The following is a 23,258-nucleotide window of genomic DNA, read 5'->3' on the forward strand; positions in this document are numbered from 1 at the left end:
GCAATAAATTTCTCAGGTTCTGACAAAGCGCTGCATTAATTTTTCATATTTAGGAGAGGAAACTTCGTGGGTTACGTAATTTTTATTTTTAAGACGAATATCTCCTCTAAACGCATGTGTGAAGCTGAACCTTGTCTCATTAGTCGGACTCAAAAGAAGTACTTAAAAACTCCGTTTTAAGATGCTTTTACTAACGAAGACCCGGTATTGATAAAGGATTTTTTCTACTCGGAACCAAGGTAATAGGCTCCGTCCTGTTTCCACCCAATACGAGAAAAAATACTGCCGCATAATAAACGGAATATTTCTTAGCTCCCCAACCTGGTCACTCCTTGTAATATACAGCCAGCGACCCTGATAGATTTAACGAACTCCGCTATATTAAATTAATTTTTTCCGAGCCTAACATGTGGGAAAGCATTCTCCGAGAAAAGCGACGAGGATAAGAGCCAGAGACCCATGACATTTGATTAATATCTTTGGATTGCAACTGCATTTCATTTCAATCTCAAGCCTAACTGTACGGGCAAAAACGAGAGCAAATAGGAAACTAATAATATCTTCAGCTCGTCACAGTCTTAGCCTGATCTTAGGCTTTTGCCATGTTTCGCGCAAAGAGAAAAGAGGTTTACGTTTGGGCCCTGGTCGCGCAGGTGATTCTAGCTTATTATCGCATATGTGCCTAGGACGAGCGGCCTTTGTTTGGGCTTGTCACGCCACAACAACAAACTCAGCCACAAGGGAAGAATATATATGTGGAATTATTTCTTTGCAAATAATTTTAAAAAACGTTCTATTTTCATTTTATTCAAGAATACTTCTCGTAATAAATCACTCTGAATTATCGTCACAATAAATTCTGTTAAGTTAAATAACCAATTTCAATCACTTTACGACAGTGAAGTCATAGACATCTCAATACATTAATAATTAATAATTATCAATAATGCTTCAAACATTTCCATTACTTTTCATCACTAGTACAATCATTGTATTAATCCATTCTTGTATCTTGCCAAGACTTCCGAGGCGTTTGTTGTAGCGTGACTCGACGCTTGTTTGACAGATTGCTAAATCCAGGAACATTGCGTGACAACCAAAAAGCGGTCGCAAGAGGAGTATTTACAATTCACTAGAGATAAAAAATACTAAAAGAAAATAAAAAAAAGGCTAGCTTCTCTAACAGGCATAATTGTTTTCATCAAAATAATCGTTTCGGCGGCAAAATTTCGCGTCAACCATAATCGTCACTGTTTCGTATTTTGGATAAGGAACAAAGAATCCCGAAGCATCATTTGAACTAAAATTTACTTTTGAACATCACTGAAACTGAAATGCATGAAGTAAGCCTGCGCCTGCCCCTCGATAAAAAAAATACAAATACTCTTAAATTGCTTCTTATTGTCATGTCAGGCACAACGAGTTTTGGAACTAAATCAAATGCGAAAACCTTCGCGTTGTGCTAGAGGCGATCTAACTTTCACACCTAACTGATGACGATTATGTTGCATTGGACGTCACGAGGTAACGCAACATTCGTGACAATTCAGCACAAGCAGCGCTAACACTCCGTTCGGCTAAACTCTGCAGAATTCCGAGGACCTTGAACAGATAAATGAGGGACAGTCAACTAGAAAAATTTTAGGGATGAAGACGAGGATGAAATAAATAAAATTATTATATGTGAAGGTAGTCTTGAGGCAAATCCGAGCGTTCTGATTGGTTCTTTACTTAATTGGTATTTTGTTTCCAAAGCAACGGTTGTAAGCCACGTAATCTTGAATGAAAAAGTCGGATAATTCAAAATAAACAAGTTTGGTCTAAGTACCATATAATAAACAACTGAACGACTGAAACATTGGCCCTCGGTAGATTTTGTACGGACATCGCTGCGCTTAGACCGTACTTCCACGACCTCGCACCAATATTCGCCAGTATGGCCCTCACGTTTGGTCAATAAGAAGTTACCTTACAAGGGATAAAAGAGGAAATACAAACAAACAAACAAATTCCTCCATCCTTTCCTCCCCTAAGAAATTTAGTTCTAATGGTCCGTCCCGAGGATATGATGATCACAGTTAGAATTTTAGTTGACAACAAATTGATCAAGAAAACCATATAAATTTTCAAGTTCTCGGTTCTGGGAAAACTAACAGAGGATATTTCAACACACATTCCATGATATGCTTAATTGCATAATTTAACGACTAGAAGGACGGTGAATTCAATTTATCCAGAAGGCCTTGCGTCATGTCTTCCCAGCAATCCGCGCAAGATTCTGGAGTGGTTTTGTGGGTAGTGGGCTGAAATCAGAGATAGAAAATAAACTTTAAGATAAGTTCACAAGTGGGCTAAAAAACGCCCACAGCCCCCTTCGCTCTGGCGAAGAACTAACGCTCGAAACGTCAGCCTTTAAACTCTTTACAGTGGCCAAATTACGTTTTCAACTCAGTTGATAACACTAAATTACCCTGTTATACTCTGCCACCGACGCAGCAGCACAGTTTCTTTAGAAACTTTCCCCCTTTAGAAAAGGCCGTTGACACTGTTTCTAGAATGTTTCAACGACTTTCAGAAATTAAACACAAGTAAAAATGTCCGCTTTTATCATCTTGATCGTCCTGAGATTTCAACCCTTACCGAAAAGTTGACGGCACTTGAACTGATAGTAACGATATAAAAGATTCTCATGAAAAAGTAGATGTTTCCTTGTAGAGTTCAAGAGCTTTTCTATCAAGTGATGTTAAACCAAAACAGCGATAACTATAACAGCCAATCAAAACAAATGAAAATATCGCTAGCAGCCAATGAGAACTCAAAGTCGGAACAAGTAAACTCATTAAAGCGCGGGAAAAAGCGCGTGACCAAACCACAAGTTGAACATATATGATTGGCCAAAAAGGTGGCGCGAAGTTTCTCAACAAATCATGAAGCAGTTAAGAATTCTACGATTACTTTCCACAATCAATTAAAATCTTTTTAAAGCTCACATATTGGAGCAGTTTTCAAACGATTAGCGAAACACCGAAAAAGAAGTATTCATTCTAGCTAATCTTAACTCTTTACACCCTAACTTCAGTATGCATATTCTCCATACTGTTCCCTATACATTTCCTAATGTGCTAGAAAGGAGAATTTGTTAAACAATCAAGAGGTTCTTCAGTTGATTATCACTTCCTTTATTCTCATGACCTTAATGTTTGATTCATGGGTGATACTGAAAGGAGAAATTAGATGCTGGTCACTCTCCGGGATTAAAGGGTTAACAAAGATAAACATCATCGTTAACCGGTGATAACTCATAGTAACAACGGACAAACGAAAAGCGCGGGAGAACGCGGGTCACTAAGTCACATCTAGTATTCGTTTAGTGTTGGTCGAGAAGCAACGAAAAGCGCGGGAAAACGCGGGTCACAAAGTCACATCTAGTATTCGTTTAGTGTTGGTCGAGAAGCAACGAAAAGTGCGGGAAAACGCGGGTCACAAAGTCACATCTAGTATTCGTTTAGTGTTGGTCAAGAAGCAACGAAAAGCGCGGGAGAACGCGGGTCACTAAGTCACATCTAGTATTCGTTTAGTGTTGGTCAAGAAGCAACGAAAAGCGCGGGAGAACGCGGGTCACTAAGTCACATCTAGTATTCGTTTAGTGTTGGTCAAGAAGCAACGAAAAGCGCGGGAGAACGCGGGTCACTAAGTCACATCTAGTATTCGTTTAGTGTTGGTCAAGAAGCAACGAAAAGCGCGGGAGAACGCGGGTCACTAAGTCACATCTAGTATTCGTTTAGTGTTGGTCGAGAAGCAACGAAAAGCGCGGGAAAACGCGGGTCACCAAGTCACGTTTAGTATTCGTTTAGTATTGGTCGAGAAGCAACGAAAAGCGCGGGAAAACGCGGGTCACCAAGTCACGTTTAGTATTCGTTTAGTATTGGTCGAGAAGCAACGAAAAGCGCGGGAAAACGCGGGTCACCAAGTCACGTTTAGTATTCGTTTAGTATTAGTCGAGAAAAAGGGGCGAATTTTCCCAGAACGATCACAGAGCGAGATGGAACAAAAAAAAGTAACCCCGCCTTACCTTCGAGACTTAATTGAAAATTGCTCTCATGATGACCACGATTTTGGACTTCTCGTCTATTAATTACCAAGTTTGGTAGGTAAACAACACGAAGCAAAGACCAAAACGCCCCCCTGAATTACTAAATTAAGATACTAATATTTGAGTACTTACCTTTTCTGTTTATTCGCAGGAGCCTTAAGGAGTTCTTTATACTGATCACAGCGGATAAAACGCCGATAGCTGTCGGATTTCATCAGCTGAAATATGTGATCCTAAAAACGAAAGCATGAGATAACAGTTTAACATAATCAAGCCTAACGCCGCAAACACGTAAAAGTGACGCGCGTTTCTCCATCCTCGAGAAGATCTGAAACGAGTCGGAGAGAGGTTTGCCGGGGGTCTGGCACTAATAATTAGCAGTGCTAGACCCCTTACAGCCTTCTTCCTGACTCGTGTTGAGCAAAAACTCCATACTTTCCCACAGGCGAGAAACACTCGTGCTAAAGAGCTTACGATGAGGACCTGCCCGCTGTCTAGTTTCCATCTTTCCGAGCCAATATTCTATTTCCAGTTAAAAGCCAATTGGCGACGTTGGACAAATCTTGTTTCGTCTTGAAACTCACCTGAGCGGCGTCAAACATATATCGGCCGGGATTTTTTAGATTTAACTCCACTTCTTCTCTTGTCTTGCAGTCCACGTTAATCGGAGACGTTGCACTATCAGATAAATACTCACTGAAAAAAAAAAATTTTAAAATATAGGAGTAAGATCATTTGTGATTTATAACATGGGAATAACCCTAACTTCTGGGTGTAGTAGCCCCTCAAAAATCTTTTAAAACAAGTCAAAAAGAAAAAACTATTCCCCACATATAACTTCGTGGTCACCACTTAGATGTTTTTGCTACACCAAGTCACCTGCCTCTATTTTTCCGACCATGCCACCGGAGTGTTCTGTACTTACGTGTTTGACACAGGTGGATTGAATCCCTGCGCGTCACATATTGTAAGTGTGCATCTACACTACCATCTTTGTGGCTCGTGATAACAAACAGACCAACAAACGAAAAAAAAAACACTTACTTAAAAATTTCTTGAGCTTTACTTGGCACATTCCGTATCGGCGTTGCTTTGAGTTGCTCACAAGCGAGCCAAAATCTAAAAGAAATAAGACACATGCAAACTTAACCCCTTCACTCCCAAGATCTCATTAGTAATTCTCCTTACTGTCTGCTATACAATTCTCATGATGTTAATTCAGAGAATTTGGTAAAGGATCAATTCATTATCTCCTAATTGATATTTCCCTTTAATCTCATCACTTGTCTGCTTGATATTGTATTGATATTGTAAGGAGAGATTCAGTCTTGGTCACTCGTGAGAATTCAAGGGTTAAGAAACAAGCTCTCCTATTCAAAAACAAAAACAAATTTTATATCAACCACTCACTATAAAAGACTTCTTGCGAGGGATCAGTCTTCCTTTATCGCCAGGGGGGTGGGGAGAAATTACATGGTTTTCAGGGAGATGGAGGGGATAAGTGACTGCTAACAGAGTAGAAACAGGAACTAAAGAGGAAAGAATGACGATAAAAAGCAAACGGGGGGGGTCAAAGAATTTTACAGAGCCTTACAAGGGGAGGGGGGGTCAAGTAAATTTTATCGCGACACTAACAAAATCCTCCGTGCCCCCCCCTCCCCCCCAGGTGATAAAATTAACTAGTCCCTGATCATAAATATACGTTTAAAAGAAAAAAAAGGACAAAACAAAGCACAAGTTTAGATTTTACCCTAGATTTTCAGCGCTAATTTCTTTTTCCAAAAAGCGCGCAAAATGTCTTCTGCCCAAAGGATCAGCAAGAAGTTCTGATAATGAGAACGCCCATTGTTTCACACGCTTTGGAGGAACGTAATGTCTGGAAGACAAGAAAACGTTTAGTGGTAAAACACAGACCTACACACAAATACACCGCTTTCTTATATGGCAGGTAGTCCTGAGGTACATCCGAGCGTTCTGATTGGTTCCTACTTGATCAGGTTTTTTTCCCCCGACGTTTCCACGTAAATTGTCATAAACCATGGTCGCAAAAGCCGGCAAATTAAAATTAAACAAGTTTGGACTGAGTGCCATGTAATTAACTACCAACTAACCTCCCTTACTCGAGCCGTACAGAGGAATATTGGCCCTCAGCTGTTTTCGTATGCCACGATCTAGGGCCAATATTCCCCAGTATGCATCAACTTTATTTAATCATGGTGACGACAGCCACATAAACACTGAAAAACTTGCGACCCTCGCACTTGACAAGTAAGAAATTTCTCTCTTTTTTTAACTCGGGTTCGAATCCAGGAATTTTGGATAGGGCAGGTTCAACTTCGATTCAGAAACACAACTTCTTTCCTTTGACACTAGAGCCTAAATAAGCTATGAAAAATTTCAAAATAGGGAATTTTTAAATAGTTAAGTTGAGTAGTACCAATACCCACAGGTCAGACGGGACGGGCCTCTGGATCCCCCACCCGACCCCCCTGGATCCCTGAACAAGTAAATACGCTGTAGGTCTGACGGGAAGGGGGTTCAGATACCCCAACTGACCTCCCTCTGGACCCCAAAACAAGTAAATAACCTATAGGTCTGACAGGAGGTGGGCCAGACCCCCCACCCAACTTCCTCTTTAAGTTTCCATAAAGTAGCTTGTCTAAAACAGTGACTTACAAACTCTTGTCTTGCTCCCAGAGTGTGATATCATCAGATATCCATGGATTTGACGGCTCTGGCGCCCAAATAAATGCATCATATTCTGCATACTGTTCACACCTCTGGATAAAACTGAAAAAAAAAAGGTTTAATTCAACTACACGGACGAAAAGCTTGGAAGCTAAGCAGGCAAACTTCCCCGGTTGAATGCTTTCGACCAATCACATTTTTCATAGTTGGTGTGATGTACAAAAACAGGTAGAATGCTAAGGAGACGTTTTATTCGGAGGGTTACAAGCTTGCCTATCGTCTACCCCCAAGGTTATTGTGTGAGACGGAGGCGGGTGGGGGAAGAAAGATTCCTTTCTCTTCCCACTCTCTCTCAGCTTTTTAAAATTCAAGATGACGTTTAAACTTTCCACAAGCAAATACGGAGCTCTCGCTCGCCAAAATATAACAGTACTGCGAGCTAAAATCAAGGGATGTGTTGGTCCATATCTGACTACGGTGACACTCAAGCGAATTTTAAACGTGGTCTACCACAGGCATCCCACTTGATAAAGAAAACATTGCCGATGATAATGGCCTCATTTGTTCATCAAAAATATATCATCACGGATAAGAAACCATCACTAAACATGTGGAATTCTACCAATCATATCAAAACATTGTTGGACACCTTTCAGAGGCTTGTGAAGTTTTCATTCGTCTTCTGTGAAGTTTCTCCCTTAATTCTTTGACCTGGAATAAAAACATAATTATCTAATTACAGCATCTAATTTTTTTTTACACGCTTATGAACCAGACATTTTTTGAATTTGTATAAAGAAGGGGAAAAAACTGAAAAAGAACTAAAAAAAAAAACCGAAAAAAATCAGACGGTCTAACAGGGTTCGTACCCCTTTTCGGAAACAAATTTCAAGGATTTTCCCAGGACTCAGATTTATTTTTCCAGGACCCGTAGTCTTTTTTTCCAGGACTTTCTGGTCTTGGAAATGTCAAAATAAAATTGCAGGATTTTCCAGGTTTTCAAGACCCGTAGGAGCCCTGTCTAACAAAATGTCGATCATGAAATTGGTCAACTTTTAACCCTTTCTTGATTCCTTTTTTTTCCAGGGGGGGGGGGGGGGGACAAGGTCACTAAAATCCCAAACTGATATTCAAATGGTAGCCTGTTCCAGGCCTTCAGTTAGTAAAACCAAGCGCGATGGTATCGGAGGAGTGAAAAAATGAGGAAAGCTTGGGTCGGGTTGCGACTCTACCCAAAACTCCCTCGTTTTTCGCTCCGCTGTGACTAGATCGATCGCTAACTGCGTCAACACGCAAGCCAAGAGCTGTCAGGTGGCGGTTTCAAATCTGGACACATTCTTTTTTTTTCTCTTCTTTTACTTCTTATTCTTCTTCTTTTTTCCTTCCATTTTTTTTCGCAAATGTTCGCTAAGATATAGGGGGCATATTGACACAAGTGGCTTTCACCCCAAAAGAAAACATCGATCAGACGCCAGAAGTGTCAGCACACAATTCTGATACAATAAATCATGTCCAATGAGATATTATTGAACTGTACCTCTTGTTTGACGCCATCCAGCGCAGACAAGGACGACAATGACATCGACGAATCCTCTTGTAGAAAGTTCACCTGTGTTGAAAAGTCATGAACAATCTTGTTGTGGCGTCAATTTGTGCAGTTATTTTCAAAAATTATTTTCACACTCAAATACCTTGTTAATCTTGTTACAAAAAACTCAAGCCAAGACAGGCGCCAGATTTGGAATTCAATCCGAGGCCACAACAACAACAATAACGACAAAAGGAAAGTAAAAAAGAAAGAAAGAAAAAAGGAAGAAAAAAAACAAATGAACAAACGAACAACGAAAAAACGAAGACAGAAACGAACGAATGAACAAAGGAACGAACGAAAGAACGAACGAACAAACAGACTGAGGAACGAACGAACAAACAAACGAACAAACGAACAAACGAACGAAAGAACGAACAAACGAACAACGAAAAAACGAAAACAGAAACGAACGAACGAACGAACGAACGAACGAACGAACGAACGGACAAAAGAACGAACAAACAAACGAAAGAATGAACGAACGAACGCAAAAGAGCATGGACGACGAACTACAGAAAATGAGAAAGAACAAACGAATGAAAGAGAAAAAGTAAGAAAAAGAGAAAAAAGCAAGAGAAGGAAGAAACTAAACAAAGACAGGCTTCTGGTTAGAGCTGAAGTACTAATGGAGGACCCTTGTAAAGATGGGGCTGCATGAGGAGGAGGGAGAAGCTGATTTGAAAGTTTACAGTATACAGTCGGATGACTTACCTTCCTTTTTGTGGTCGGTGATGAGTCCACCGCTTTACAAGCCTTTTTTATATCTATTTCTGTTACCGACACACAACCTGGCTAAAAATAAAATTTCAATAGCCTATTTTAGCATATTATCCAAGCAAAAGGTCTTAAATAAATCAAAACAACTAAATTGATCGATGTAGAAAACTTGTACCTCCTTTAAAGCCAATCAGAAGCCAATATAAGACTTGTAACGACTTGGTTACTAATTTCCTTGTTTTTACTTGGAGGTTTTGTTTAAGAATGATGTTTAAAACTTTGTTCGCAGTAAACTGCTGTAAGTGGGTTCAGACGCACAGACTTAAAAAAAAATTAACGCGTCAGGCATATAAAAGGAATAAATTTAAATTTCACTCCTTGCAAACATGGTTTCTGGGAAATTTTGAGGTTTTCAAGGACTGTGAAAAAAAATTCAAGAGTCACTTACATTTCAGGAGCCAAATCACGCCTCACGCTGATTAATAAATTCTTGAATGACGCTCACCTTTCATTAAAATTCCCGCGTCACTTACGTGTCACGAATAAACCCTGTTCCACCCTTCTATGGTCCTTCAAACTCATTTCTAATGAATCTGTACATGGATGAATTTTTAATCACTGACTATGGTTACAATCTTTTATTCTTACCGGCGGTCTATGAACATTCCAAAATGCTCTCTCCTGGCTATCCAATATTTGTCTTTCCATTTTGTCCCTCTTCTTATCAACCCTGAAAAATAAATAAATAAAAAAAAAACTGGTGTTAACACAACAATTACTCTCTTAATAGTGCGCATTTCGATTTATGGTCGTAAAACACACCGGTACGTGTAAACCAATCAGAATCAAGGGACTTCTCACAAGGAGCCAATCAGAATTCAAAGTATACACAAATGAACTGCCTAAAGCACAGGAAAACGCAGGTAACAAAGATGTGATTGAGTTCAGTTTTTAATCTAATTGGTTGTTAAAGTGGCGTGAGCTTCTGGACCAATCACAAAAGTACAAAGCAAAACCAAATCAATCCTAGATTACTTCTTGACACTCATTTGAAAATGTTCAATGGCAATTTTAGCCAATCAGCATTCACTTTTGATGTGGCTTGTGTAATAGTTTGCATAAATTACTGAAGTAGTTTTTAAAAAAAACAACTCACTTTGCTTGTGCCTCCGCTTGCATAAATATAAATTCCCATTTCCGCGACAACGTTCTTTGTAGCTTCGCAAGGTTTTCCTATAAACAATTTATTTGTTAGTTTATCTATTCAGTGTTATTTAACTCAATTAATACGAGCGTTACCAAAAATTTATTAAAACAGGGGAAGGAAGTCTGTCAAAAGTAGGTTAGTAACGTACATATGTACGAGCTGAAAATGAAAAAACTTCTTTCTTCGAAGGTAAGGTAACGAAACAAGATTTTGAGCACTTACTGCTTCATAATCATCTAATTCCAGTCTGGACTTATTTTGCATCGTTCTTTTACACAAATACACAGCTGTGAAAAGAAAAAAAATTAAATCGATAAGAAGTATGGATACAGAGAAGCAAGGCCAGTATCATCCAACTTAAACCCATTTCACTTCCTTGAATAATAATCCTTCGTGCCTCATACGTGACTCCTAACTTGTCCTCACTGCTTTCCATACATTTTCTTTTAACTGTTGTGAGTATTTGTCGAAGATCTGGACAATTTCTCCTTGAGAATCAGTTTCTTGATTCTTGTGAGTTTGCCCCTGATAATGGGAGGAGAGATATGATGCTGATGGCGTGGGGATTTAAGGGAATCACTTTCATGGTGCCTCTGTAAAGAGGCACTTCACCACTGACAAAACTGCCTCGAACAACTAATTTGCAGAACAATATAAAGAAATCACACTTGCGATACAGCGCCTAGCTTTATAACCGCTACTACAATACTCAGCGCCAGTCCTACACCTCTCTTTCCTCCTCTCAAGGGAAAGGAGCAAACAGTCAAGGGAAGGAAGGAGGGGGTGGGGATTGGGATTGAGATTGGGAAAGGGGTTGTGGAATGGAGATCCAGAGACCAATGATGAATTATTTGAGATGATGCATACAGAGTGAAGGGTCAGAGATGATGAACATGGATTAAAGTAGAAACACACCTTCCAAGGACTTAATGTTAATATTGATATTCTCCCCACTGTTCTCTTTACATTTGCTATGATACTGGCAAGGAGAATTTGTTTAACAATCACTTCCTCTATTCTTGTGACCTTCATCATAACCTTTAGAATTTTTTATAGAATGAAAAAGTGGGGAGAAATAAGAGACCAGTCACTCTTAGGGGAAAAAAGTTTAAACTGTGTACAGTGTCTGCAGTAAGAATTGTTTATAGCTTCTTAACCCTTTAACTCCCATGATTGACCAAGACAGAATTTCTCCTTACAATATCAATACAATATCAAGCAGATAATTGATGAGAATAAAGAGAAATATTAATAAGGGGATTATTAGTTGATCTGATACCAAATTCTCCAAACTAACATCACAAGAACTATATGACAGACAGTAAGGAGAATTACCAAATGAGATCTTGGGAGTTAAAGGGTTAAAAATATTTGTATAATAAACTTACCATAATCTACATTCTCAGGTTCCCAGTTATTTGATAACCAAAAGAATGGTGTCTAAAAAAATAAAAATAAATAAAAATTTTGCAAACTGAAGCACAAGTCATATACCTCAACTAGCAATACATATAGATGTTTAATATATAGATTTAGGCAAGCCTAAAAGCAGAGCTTGCATTTTTTTTTCCTGCGTGTCTCTTCAACAAAACTAAAGCCCCTGCTATGGATAAAGTGCATGGTAATATTAATAGATTTTCATTTGCAAACTCCTCCGTGTACATGTAGAGGACTGATTATAAGATAGTGCCTGTGGTACAGTTGGCCGAGCATGCTAAAAGTAGCACCTTGTACGGTTGGTCGTACAGTCATACAGTCATACGGTTGTACATCCAAATTTTTTCGGCTTGATGGGTTACTACTATTTTGTACAATTATGGGGCTATGCTCTGTGAGCTCCACTATAAATAGGGGATGTGAAGCTATAGACCATTCAAATAACATCACAACCAGAATGAATTTCAGTAGTAAAGCACTTAAGCAAGCAATCAAATGGTCCAGCAATTAATTCCACATGGGGCACACAGCCTCTTTTTTTTGTCCCATGCTTGAGACAAGAGAGATAATATCTTTCCCTAGAACTTAACTTTTGACTTTTGTGTATCTAGTATATAATTGAAGGGGGTAAGTTTCTAAAGAAACTTTGGTGCTGCATCAGTGAAGGAAATCACAAGATAATTTGGTTTTAATGGCTTTGAATATAAGAAAACCATATAGTAAACTGCGATTTAACCCTTTAACTCCCATGATTGACCAAGACAGAATTTCTCCTTGCAGTATCAATACAATATCAACCAGATAAGTGATGAGACTAACGAAAAATACCAATTTGGGGATAATTAGTTGATCCAATACTAAATTCTCTGAACTAACACTAAAGAATTGTATGGTTGACAGTAAGGAGAATTACAAATTTGATCTGAGAGTTAAAGGGTTAAGAAATGAGTATGAAAGTGATTGTCCCAGTAATGAGCACTACTTAAATAAGCAGTAGTGAAAATAAGGCCTGAAAAAAATCCAGGCCTGTATGGGATCCTACTTTCATAATTATAATTGGTTTTATCAACTGAGTTGACAACATAAACTGGCCATGGTTGAGAATTTCTAAAGCTGACAATTTAAGCCCTTGGTCAGAGAAAATGACCAAAGGCTAACACTCAAAACATTGGCTTTAAAACTCTTTACAGTAGCCAGTTTACATATTCAACTCAATTGATAAATCCAAATTTCCTCAAAAGTATATAATTACTAATAATTACTAAATCTGCCAATAGTTACTCCAAAAAAAATAAGAATTTAAATTACAGAAATGACTTTATAAAAAAGCCTCTGAATGCGACAAATGTGCTTATTCCCACCTGAAACCTATAGTAAGAAGCATCATCTTTCACCATCAAGTGGTGATCAGTGATAGAAAAGATATAACCATATGCTGCAAGGAGTGAAGCCAGGTGCACTGCAGCCACTGGTGGTGAAAAAAATAATGGTATTCAAATGAGTAATACATGAAAATTTATTTTATGATAAGATGAATAATACATGCTTTGACATCAGTATCCAATTAGCATGATGACAAAATAATTTGCATTTTATAGCAGCAAGGTATGTATCATAACAAGGTCACCCTTAGCCTCATTCCTGTTCAAAGGCTTGGCAACCAAGCACACAACTGCAAAACAGACTATTACAATTATACCCTTATCCCTTTCACTAGGTGTGACGAAAATAAGAATTTCTCCTCATAATATCTCAGATTAGAACCCACACATTACTTTTTATGTGACTCTATGGCTATATTACATGATGTGGTACAAAATCACTGGACAGTCATCACAAAATAACCCCTATTTACATCAATATTTGTCCCCTGATTATATCTGTTGAAAAGAAATGAAACCAGTGGAAAAAAAGCCAGCCCAAGAGTTTTGCTTTTTCATGTTTATTACTTAACATGAAAGAAGAATGAACTCATTTTGTAGACTCCAAGGGTAGTGATAAGCAAAAGTTGAAATCAATTGCTGCTCCAGACAGTACAAAAAAGTCAACAAAATTTCGTTGTCAACAAGTACTATAAAAAGTGATTGGAGGGTTATAAAAAAAAATCCCTATCTGACTTGCTGACATATTAGCTAACAATGGCCTCTGCTGAGCTATTGTCCACAAGAATTCACCTTTGCCCTCCAAGCTTCACCACTCGGCCAACTAAATACATTCCTTTTCTGGACAATTTTTCAAACACAGACATTTGCAGCTAACATACCAGCTGTCTGATTAGACATGAAGGGGTTTATTTACTAAATACTTAGTACATAGCAAAAGGAAAAAAATATGTAACAATAATATCAATGAATACATAAGGTACCAAAAAAAAAAAAAAAACAATTCCAAGTGGAGAGGGGTTGAGAAGAAAGAAGTTATCAACCCAGGGATATTGTTTGATTTAACAGCAACTTCTCAGAGATGAAACAATCCACTATGAGAACTGTGTTGCAGACTGCAGGGAGAAAATTAATATTCAGATCTTGCGAGAGGAAGGGTTAGATATAACCATGCATTGTATGTTACCTCTTTCCTCAATGGCAATATTGCCCATGATCCAATCGACTAGGTCACTCCCTGAAAAACAAGCAACTTACTATTAGAAGTGGAAAAAAATCTTAATGGTATCAGTTGTTTTGAAAAGGTAATCTGAGTGAGTATCCTGTAATCGGTGAATTTAAATGAGTCTAATGAATATATGAATTCATCAAACTTGCAATGCCTTGTCCTTACAGTGACTTTTTCTCAGATTTCCCTAAAATCAAGAGGTCAAGAAATCATGACTGAAATATACCCACAACAATTGTTGCAGGTATTTTTACACTTTTTTGTGCAACAACAGTTCTCAAAACAGCTGTAAACTGCTACTTTCAGAAAATTTCAAATTTTTTACCAGATGAAAATGATAGGTTGTGGGCAGCAGTCATTTGGCAGTTGATTATTGAAGTCCTATATATCACAAACAAAGGAATATCAAGCTTGCACAAACTTCAACCCTTTGACTTCCGAGACGTAAACATCAATTTCAATAACTGTATGCCATTTATTTTTGACAATTTCAGCTCTGAGAATTTGGTGCCACATGTTGATTCAAACAATATACTGTATTTGATATTTTCCTTCTGATCTATCACCCCTGTGCTTAAAAATGGAGAAAGTCCTTTTTTGTCACTCTTGAAATTGATTTGGTTCAGTAACTTTTGATACCCTTCTACCAGGAGAGTATTCTGAGCTAATTTACAACACTTTACAAGGGATTCTGGCCAGACTGCACTGAGTAGTTTAAAACCATTTTTTCAAGCGCCCCCAATTTTGGAATCAACTACATTTCTAGCTACCCTTTACAAAACAAAGTGAAATCCCCAAAATTTGCCTAGTCTCAGAACCAAACACCAGACAGAATATTATTTATTTGGAACTTAACACCACTCACATAGCTTATGCTGAAGTTGATGTGTGGTGCTATAAAAGACAGTAAACACATCTAGTCATTAGCGAAATTCTCTCTTAAAGCGTAAATTGATTTTTTTAAATCAGCATCTTCCCAAGTCAGCATTTTTGCCCACACTGCTTAACACTCTGCCATATCAAAGTGCAGTGTAATAATTAAAATAATCTCACCAGTAAAAACACTTGGAATCTTGGACATGAAGCTTTTTACTGTTCTGATGGGTACTCCAGCTTTTTCGTCTTGCATCTGATTTATAAGCTTCTCCATCTATAACAAAAGATTGAAAATGACTTGCTGGCAATGTGTTGGATCCCCTACATGAAATCTTAAGTACAATGACCAGGCTTGTAAACGTGAACGAATTATTGTGTGACAACAACACTGTAAAGACTCATCATGTCAATTGGTCAGATTTTTAAAAAAAACCTGGCTTTCTAGACAAAATCTTTGGTTAAAAAAAAACAATTATTTTTATTTCCAACAAAGTTTATAGGAATCTCAAGGCAAATAAAGCAAGGTAAACATCACCAATGACCAAAACAGCTTTAGATGTGAAGAAGTTAAGACTTGTTCGCATCAAAAGTTTTTTTGGTCGTTGGCAATGTTTGCCTTGCTTTACTCACCTTGAAATCCTCATAAACTTTGTTGGAAATAAAAAGAATTGTTTTTTACTAAAGATCTAGTCTAGAAAGCCAAGTTTTCTTGAAAAAAATCTGACCGATTGACATGATGAGTCTTTATGGTGTTGTTGTCACACAATAACTCATTCGTGTCTGAAGCTTTTATAGTCATTGGCGTTGTTTACCTTGCTTTATTCACCTTGAGATCCATATAAACTTTGTTGGAAGAAAAAATGTTTTTTACTATATGTTTAACTTCTAATAAGTTGTAATGGATTGAAGACCAACTTGCTGACGTCTCTACTTGATTTTTTATGTCGGCGAGTTGGCGTTGGCAAGTTGAACCGTAGGTGACTTGACCTTAATTCATAAAAACATATTATAAGATCTCAAGGTAAACCAGTTTTAAACTTATTTGATTTGTGTTTTTCTTTGTTTACATATTATGGTAATGTATTAGAAAATAGAGAAATACAAAGCAAATGAGTTTCAAACCAGTACAACCACATATTAATTTTGAGCCACAACATTTTGGTTGGCTTCTGACCTTAGTTAAAATTGGCTTCCATGCAAGACAGAAGCCATTCCTTTTATGAGGAAACTTCAAAGAATGGTCTGATAGAGGCAAGATTTTCTTCGGCATTCTCTTCCCCACTGTTTTCTTGCTGGCATAAGCTTCTTCTCAGTCCATGCAGCATTTATACTTTTGTGAAATTCCTTTGCTTATAAAGGATTATCTAAGTACATTTCAACTTAGACTCTTTTGCAACATTTGGTGCAACTGAATTCACATGTGGTTTACTTGTGTAATTTTTCCCTTCACAGGTGTGAGTACTTATCTCAGTCTGAGGAAAAGATTTTTTTGATTCCGGTGTGGTTTTTTCGAGGCTGCTTTGTGAATATTGTCTTGAGAGAAAGTTCACATCCAAAACAATGGCAAATCAATAAAGAACCATGCTTTAATTGAATCGAACAAGCTTGATCTCACTGAATAAATGACCTAATGGTAAATTTACACCAATGGATTAAAAAAAACATCAAACACCACACTGTTTGCAGCTTTTCTCCCTTTTTTGTTTTGACTATCTTCAAGAAGAATGATAGCTGTATTTTTTTCACTCCACTGATGTTACAACTGCTCTGAGACTTGTTTTTTGGGAAACAAATTCTCCTTGTCAGCACCTTTAGAAATGTTCAGGGAACAGTACGGAGAATATGTATGTTTTTTGTTCAGGTATAAAGAGTTAAATGGTTTTTAAACTCCTAAAAGATAGCTGAAATTGGTCCAAAGTTCCTATTATTATCTAATGACTCAAAAGAGTGATGCACCATGACAAATGCATCATATTAAACATCTGTTTCACACATTCTGTTTAGTTAACCCTTAGACTCCCATGAGTGACCAAGACAGAATTTTTCCTTATAATATTGACATAATATCAATCAGATAAGTGATGAGAATAAAGAAAAATATCAATTTGAGGATAATTAGTTGATCCAATACTAAATTCTACAAACTAACATCAAAAGAATTGTATGGCTGACAGTAAGGAGAAGTACAAATTTGATATTAATGGGAGTTAAAGGGTTAAAGAGTACAAAACCTGATCAAGTTTTCAATTTTTGATTGGATGAGGGGGAAGGAAAGGGAGAGTCAGGAAGGTGTGGTTGCCCCTCCTTTCCTTGCTACCTGCTTCCAAATTGTTGCCTACCCTCCTTCCACCCAACTCTTCATTGCAAAACACCGCACATCAGTGTAATGCAAATGAAGGTTTTAAGAACTCTTGCCCTCATACAAGTTGGAGCTGTTCTCCCAAAATAAACAATCTATTTGAAAAATAAACCTATGGGTAGTTGAGACAAAAAAAATATTATTCATAAAATAATGAAATATGCAGTGATTAGTTCTTCAAGGATCACTGAACAGATGGAAAATTTTGTCAAAAGACAGACACAAAGTGTTTATGGTTCCAAGAAAGTTCTGCTCCTCAGCAGAATAGTGGCCTTTTTTATTCCTAGCTATGTCTATGTCTAAAAACCAGTTGATCACACTTGACAAGGTCATCTTCAGACAAGATTTTGACAGGTTTGGAGGTTTTAAAACAGACTTGTCTGAATTTTGGCTTGAGTGCAACCTAAGCTGTTTATAATTTTTAACCGAGAGATGAAATTAACGCATAAACAATTGGAACAAAAGAACAGTATACAACTGTTGAATTGGTTCAAGTATAATTATAATTTCTGTTAATCTCCGCATTTGAGGTGTTTTCCTAAATATTCAATACATCTCCAATACAACTGTGACTGCGGTATGATGCAGAAACATTGCAATTCCTTAAAATCAAGCTTCGTTTAAAGAAATGAAGACATACTGTATATTGTAACGCTGCGGTACTGTACTACGCTTTGGTTAGTTTGATGGAATGTCAAATATCGAAGGCGATCGTGAACATATCATCAACGATTTCTTCCCCACATGACTTGGTTCCGACGCGTGTTTTCTGGACGAAATTGTATTTAATTCGCTTTGAAATGAATCCTATCGTGCGTACGTGATTCCAATTAATGATCCACAAGAGAAACTACGGTAACCAGCTGAAAACGACTGAGACAATAGCCCGACCTCTTTCTCAAAATACCAGACCCCGCGTGAATATATTAGGCAAGTACAATTTCTAAGAGTTTTAGAATCGCTTTTTTGAATCATAAAGGACAAAAATCCTTGCGACCTTAACTCTAGTTTTAAGATAAACACCTTAATAAATCAAACGAACAAAAATAAATGTTTATAATACTGCCGAGCGAGAAAAATCGTGTAAAAGTATTAGTGAAATATGTCATGTCAATTTTAAAGAAATTCATGTATATTGCTCAATACAGGCACTCAGGCACGACCCGATGCTTGGAAAATTATCTGATATTTTAAAAATTACGAAATAAAAATAAGATATTGCAGCAAAATAGATCATGTGGGTGGTTAGTAAACTGGAAAATATATCAGGAATTGCGGTTTTGACTTGTGTGAGATGGAAGATTTGATCTCAAACGCTCCGTCTTAGAAACCGAAATATTCATCAAAAGTAGCAAGTCAAAATTCAAAGAGGCCAAGAGAGCATTTGGTTTTAATTTAACTAGACAAGATGGCTCGGAATAGCTTAAAACACCAGTGATCTCGAGGCATACAGAAGATAAATTCCTAGAATACATATTTAACAAGCATCGCGCTCTCAGCTTAAGTAGAGCCGTGGTCTAATTTCAAGCTGACATTTGAGCGATGCGCCGCACTGAATCGAAAACCAGCGAGACATTCTAGTCACCTTTGAACAAAGCCACGGATTATTACTGCTCTTCCCTTGACCAGTTATAAAGCGAGTAAATTATTTAAAGCCTTAAGTTAGATTTCTGCATCCCTGACTTGACACCTACAGAAAAAATCTACCGCCTAACCTTTTTGCATACTGTCGCATGTGGAGGTTGGTCATCTGAGAGAACACCATCGTGATCTGAATCTGTCCGGTCATCCATTTTCGCCAGGGATTTACAACCACAGAAAGCAGCCGATTCATGCCAATACTCCTTCCATGACAACTTTAGAAATTACCACGTCCATATCCTTGCTCAGCATTACATTCGCCGCAAAGAAAGTATATAGTTACGTTTGAAAAAATCGTGTTATTATGCTGACAAGAATTCCCTCGCTTCAGTGCAGGTCATATTTGACCAATGGCCACATCCATATGCAAAGAGCTCTTCGTCAAAATAAACAAGATCTGCTCGCCTTCGCAACTCTAGCAAATTCTTTGGATGTTATATTTTGACTCAAGAGGCCAAGCCTTAGAAATACAAAGCTTACTATTCGAAAAATACGTTCTCGATCGGTGGTCAGCGATATATAAACATGGAGAATTTGTTTACTAGTGTACCCGAGGAGGTACCTGGGAAAATTGCTCAATCCTTGGGCGCCAGTCAACAAACCCTGAGGGACAACCCCAGGCAATCAGTTAGCAATCAGGGACTGGAGGGTAGGGATTTGCCTTTTTTTGAATCGACCGCATACTCATTTCTCCAATTTGAAGAGTATATGAAATCTTACAAAATGACTATGGGAAAATCAGGTAGGTCTTTTTTCGGAAACTTTCTGATGCATTCATGAGTTTGATATCATGAGAACTCTTTTTGGTTTAGACAATCATTGCAGTACAGAGTATTTCTTGTACTAATGACATTAATGTTGAGATATAAACGGTGCCTTCACATTGTGAGAAGCTAAGTACTTTTCAATCCTAACATCAGTATGTATATTCACAAATACTGTTCTCTATACATTTCCTGTAGTACCGACAATCAGAATTTGTTTATCAATCAAGAGCTTCTTCACAGTTGTTGATTTCCTTCATCCTCGTGATCTTAACGCTTGATTCAGTAGTGATACAGTTCGGAGAATTTAGCCTGTCCCGAAAGCCAAGCGCGATAATAAACGAAAGAGGCTTGGGGCGGGTCCCGTGAAGAACTGGATGCCAGTCACCCACTTGGGTACAAGGGGGGGATCGAGGAACAACCACAAACATGATGTCCAAGGAAATAACTGATATGTGATATGAATACAGCGCATTCTATAGTGTCGCAGACGAAACCCAAGGTAAAGCAACGTTCAATCAGAACAAAGAATCTATTATAAGGAGTGAAAACTTAAAGTATAGTTCAGTAAATTGCTGCATCAGGACTAAGCTGCGACCGATTTCAGTTTTAACATCTGATTGGTTGAGAGAATGGCACGTGTTTTTTAGACCAATCATAAAGCATCAGAGAACAGAAACAGAGCATTCCCGGATTATCAAAGAACTAAAATGAAAATTATTGTAGCAAAAGAAATATGAAAACAGGATCTAAAAGCTCGTCCTAATACTATGAAACTCACATGAAAGTGTTTTATGAAATCACGAATACGTACGACTTTTTACCTACATTTAATTTGGAGCAATAATTTTGAGACGATGGTATCTCGTGTTGAGCCCTTTGTAGACGGCAGGGCAGTTTGAAAAGCCGAGGGTAGGGGTGGGGGGTCATGCTGCTTCAGCTTTCCTAAAAATGTATTTTACCTAATTCGTTGTTACAAGCAAAGCTCTTCGCAGTATTAATGGTAACAAGGGACCAGTTATTCAAAGAGTGGGTAACGCTATCCAACAGATTAATTGTTTTCCAGTGGATGAGCGTTAAAAAAATAAAATGATAATAATAATAATAATAATAATAATAATAATATTAATATTAACTTAATGCAGTTTTCACCGGATAGAGATTTATCTAATGGAGAGCGTTATTCATCCTTCGGTCAACCGGAGCCCGGATGTTCGTCATATATTTTGGGACAGTGCATAAGCATGTCGTTGTCCAAAAAGGTCTTGTAGTGATATTTGATACCATCACTCGCGCGAGACTAAATATTGTTATAGGCCAGTTCATGCTTCAATTGCGATAACTTTCGTTCTGAAAAGTCTTAGCGGGGAAGGGAAAGCTTTGCCCCCACAATTATCGTTCGAGGAGAGGTTGAACCCCTCCTCCTCCTCCTCTCCCCTTCCCTCATTGCTTCGCCTCGATCCATAGTGAAGGACAGATCTTCCGGTGTTGAATGAAAGTAAAATTTGGTTTAAGGGCTCTCATATCTATTTGTAGCACGGTATTGCACGATCGTCTCAAACATAAGAGTCTTGAATTCCATATGCGTGCGTCTGCGAAATTTTTCATGCAAGGCTATTCTCATAGCTTGTGACCTACCCGTAGTTTTTGTGGGTATAGATTTCTTCATTAGTGTATTGACAAGTGTTTTGCACATAGATAAGATCAATTAGACAACATAGGAGCGCAATGCGTTCAGGAATCTCCTCAGTGAATGTCATTTAAGCAATTTTCTGCTATCGAACACTGAATAGTAATATCGCTTGTAGCGTCTTATAAAAGGAATGTAAATGTCGAGCCTTGCCTTAAGAGTAACTTGTTGCCTACATCGTTTTTCTGAGACAGCTTTTTCGAGCAAAGAGCGAATTTAAAGCGGATTCTTTCTCTAGTTTTTAAACCCGGGCACCCGGCTAATCCCACAAGCCGCGAATGTTCACGGCCCAACGAAGAATGATGTAACATCACGAATACAGTGTAAAACCGCCAAAATAGCACAGGAAATTCATGAGTATTCCCTAATAAGCAACCTGGATTGGCAATCTTACAAAGTTTCGTTCATCCGGCTGATGTTTCAGCCGAGAAAATGCCATTTTAAATTGGACAAAAATATTATGTTTTTATTGTCGAAGGTATATCTTATACCCGCTGTTACATAAATATCTCTAAATTGCAAAAATTTAAACCGCCTTCTCTCCGATTATCTAATTGCTTGACGTGATATTTTCTGCTTTGAGAATGCAATCCTTGTCGCAAAGGTTATTTTTCCTTGGAAAAATTTTAATCGGAGTCGCTATGATGAGAGCATGTAAGGTCGTTTCCCCCAATGAAAACAGATCTTACCTTTACGTGTGGCACGTCAAAAAAATCACCATCCAGCCTTTTGCGAAAAGGCCGTTCCCTGCTATCTTTGGAGATATCCTGTTCCATTCGTCGAATATTCAAATTAAAACAGCTTTTAGTTAAACTCCCTTCCTCAGCTCGATAGCTGTAGAGAAATTGTTAATCTAGTTTCGCTAAAACCGTTCAGTTTCGAAAGTCGCCAATTAGTACCCAATAATCTTTCACATTCAGGCTTAAATGGTCATGTTTAATAATAGCTCCAAGAGTTTATTGGCTTTTGAGTTTTAAACAAATCGTCGTAATTGTGCGTGATACTTTCGCAGACGTTGAAGCGTCGACTTGCGTCAAGGGAGGGGTGGTTTGGGGAACAGGGAAAATAACAAAAGATCAAGAAGTCAAAGATCTGGGTACGAAAAACAATTTTGTCTCAAGTGGGGGACAAATAATGATGAAGAATGGAATTTCCGGACCTCGAATGCTTACGGATTAGCCGGAAATTAAATGCTTCTGCGGCACGAGAACAAAAGGCCCTAGGCGCCGGCATCTTCGTGGGTTGAATGATGGGTAATGTTGTACGGATATTTCATCTTGAGATTGCAAATGAGCAATTAAAGCCGACACCGCTCATTGTAATCTTTTCTTTTTTGAATGTTATTTAATATATGGCCTCGTAAGATGGTTTAAAAGAGCTTGTCCCTTGTTGCCACCCAGATTTCCTGTCCTTTTTCCTTGTTTTTCAGCAGTTGCTTTTTTTCCGACCAACATTCCTACCACTTTGTTTTGTAACTGGTTGCCCAGCTGTTGTTCTCTGTTTTGTTATGATGTTGTAATTGGCAGTTACTAGGTAGAGTAGAGTGATATTGCAAACGAAGATAGCAATTTCTGTTTTTTTCCTC

The 23,258-nt window shown here is 38.0% G+C and overlaps 1 protein-coding gene across 2 annotated transcripts; it reads right to left on the bottom strand.

Annotated features, from left to right (window-relative positions):
* Window positions 1-779: 779 nt before the first annotated feature.
* On the bottom strand, window positions 780-22,610 carry LOC113665793 (regulator of G protein signaling 7). Of its 2 annotated transcripts, none has more exons than XM_089193508.1 (17): window positions 22,363-22,610; window positions 15,397-15,493; window positions 14,302-14,352; window positions 13,095-13,201; window positions 11,685-11,736; window positions 10,519-10,583; window positions 10,246-10,322; window positions 9,738-9,819; window positions 9,084-9,164; window positions 8,319-8,390; window positions 7,431-7,492; window positions 6,770-6,883; window positions 5,844-5,969; window positions 5,138-5,212; window positions 4,678-4,789; window positions 4,226-4,326; window positions 780-2,303 (listed from the first exon to the last, which is right to left on the bottom strand). In XM_089193508.1, the coding sequence occupies exons 1-17, from the start codon at window positions 22,447-22,449 to the stop codon at window positions 2,249-2,251; spliced, it is 1,416 nt and encodes a 471-aa protein (XP_089049634.1). In that variant the 5' UTR covers window positions 22,450-22,610; the 3' UTR covers window positions 780-2,248. The 2 variants fall into 2 exon arrangements, with proteins under 2 accessions (XP_089049634.1, XP_089049635.1); XM_089193509.1 differs by lacking the exon at window positions 22,363-22,610 and adding an exon at window positions 19,294-19,796.
* Window positions 22,611-23,258: the final 648 nt, after the last annotated feature.

Source organism: Pocillopora damicornis, chromosome 14 (genome assembly GCF_964200805.1).
Source record: "Pocillopora damicornis chromosome 14, jaPocDami1.2, whole genome shotgun sequence".
NCBI lineage: Eukaryota > Metazoa > Cnidaria > Anthozoa > Scleractinia > Pocilloporidae > Pocillopora > Pocillopora damicornis.

Excerpts from the sequence above, each read along its gene's own strand:
- LOC113665793 (XM_089193508.1), bottom strand. The coding sequence starts at position 22,449 with ATGGAACAGGATATCTCCAAAGATAGCAGGGAACGGCCTTTTCGCAAA. Across the intron at positions 11,737-13,094 it reads CTTCTTACTATAGGTTTCAG|ACACCATTCTTTTGGTTATC; the intron begins GTGGGAATAAGC and ends TTATTTTTTTAG. Across the intron at positions 10,323-10,518 it reads AATTAGATGATTATGAAGCA|GAAAACCTTGCGAAGCTACA; the intron begins GTAAGTGCTCAA and ends AATTGTTTATAG.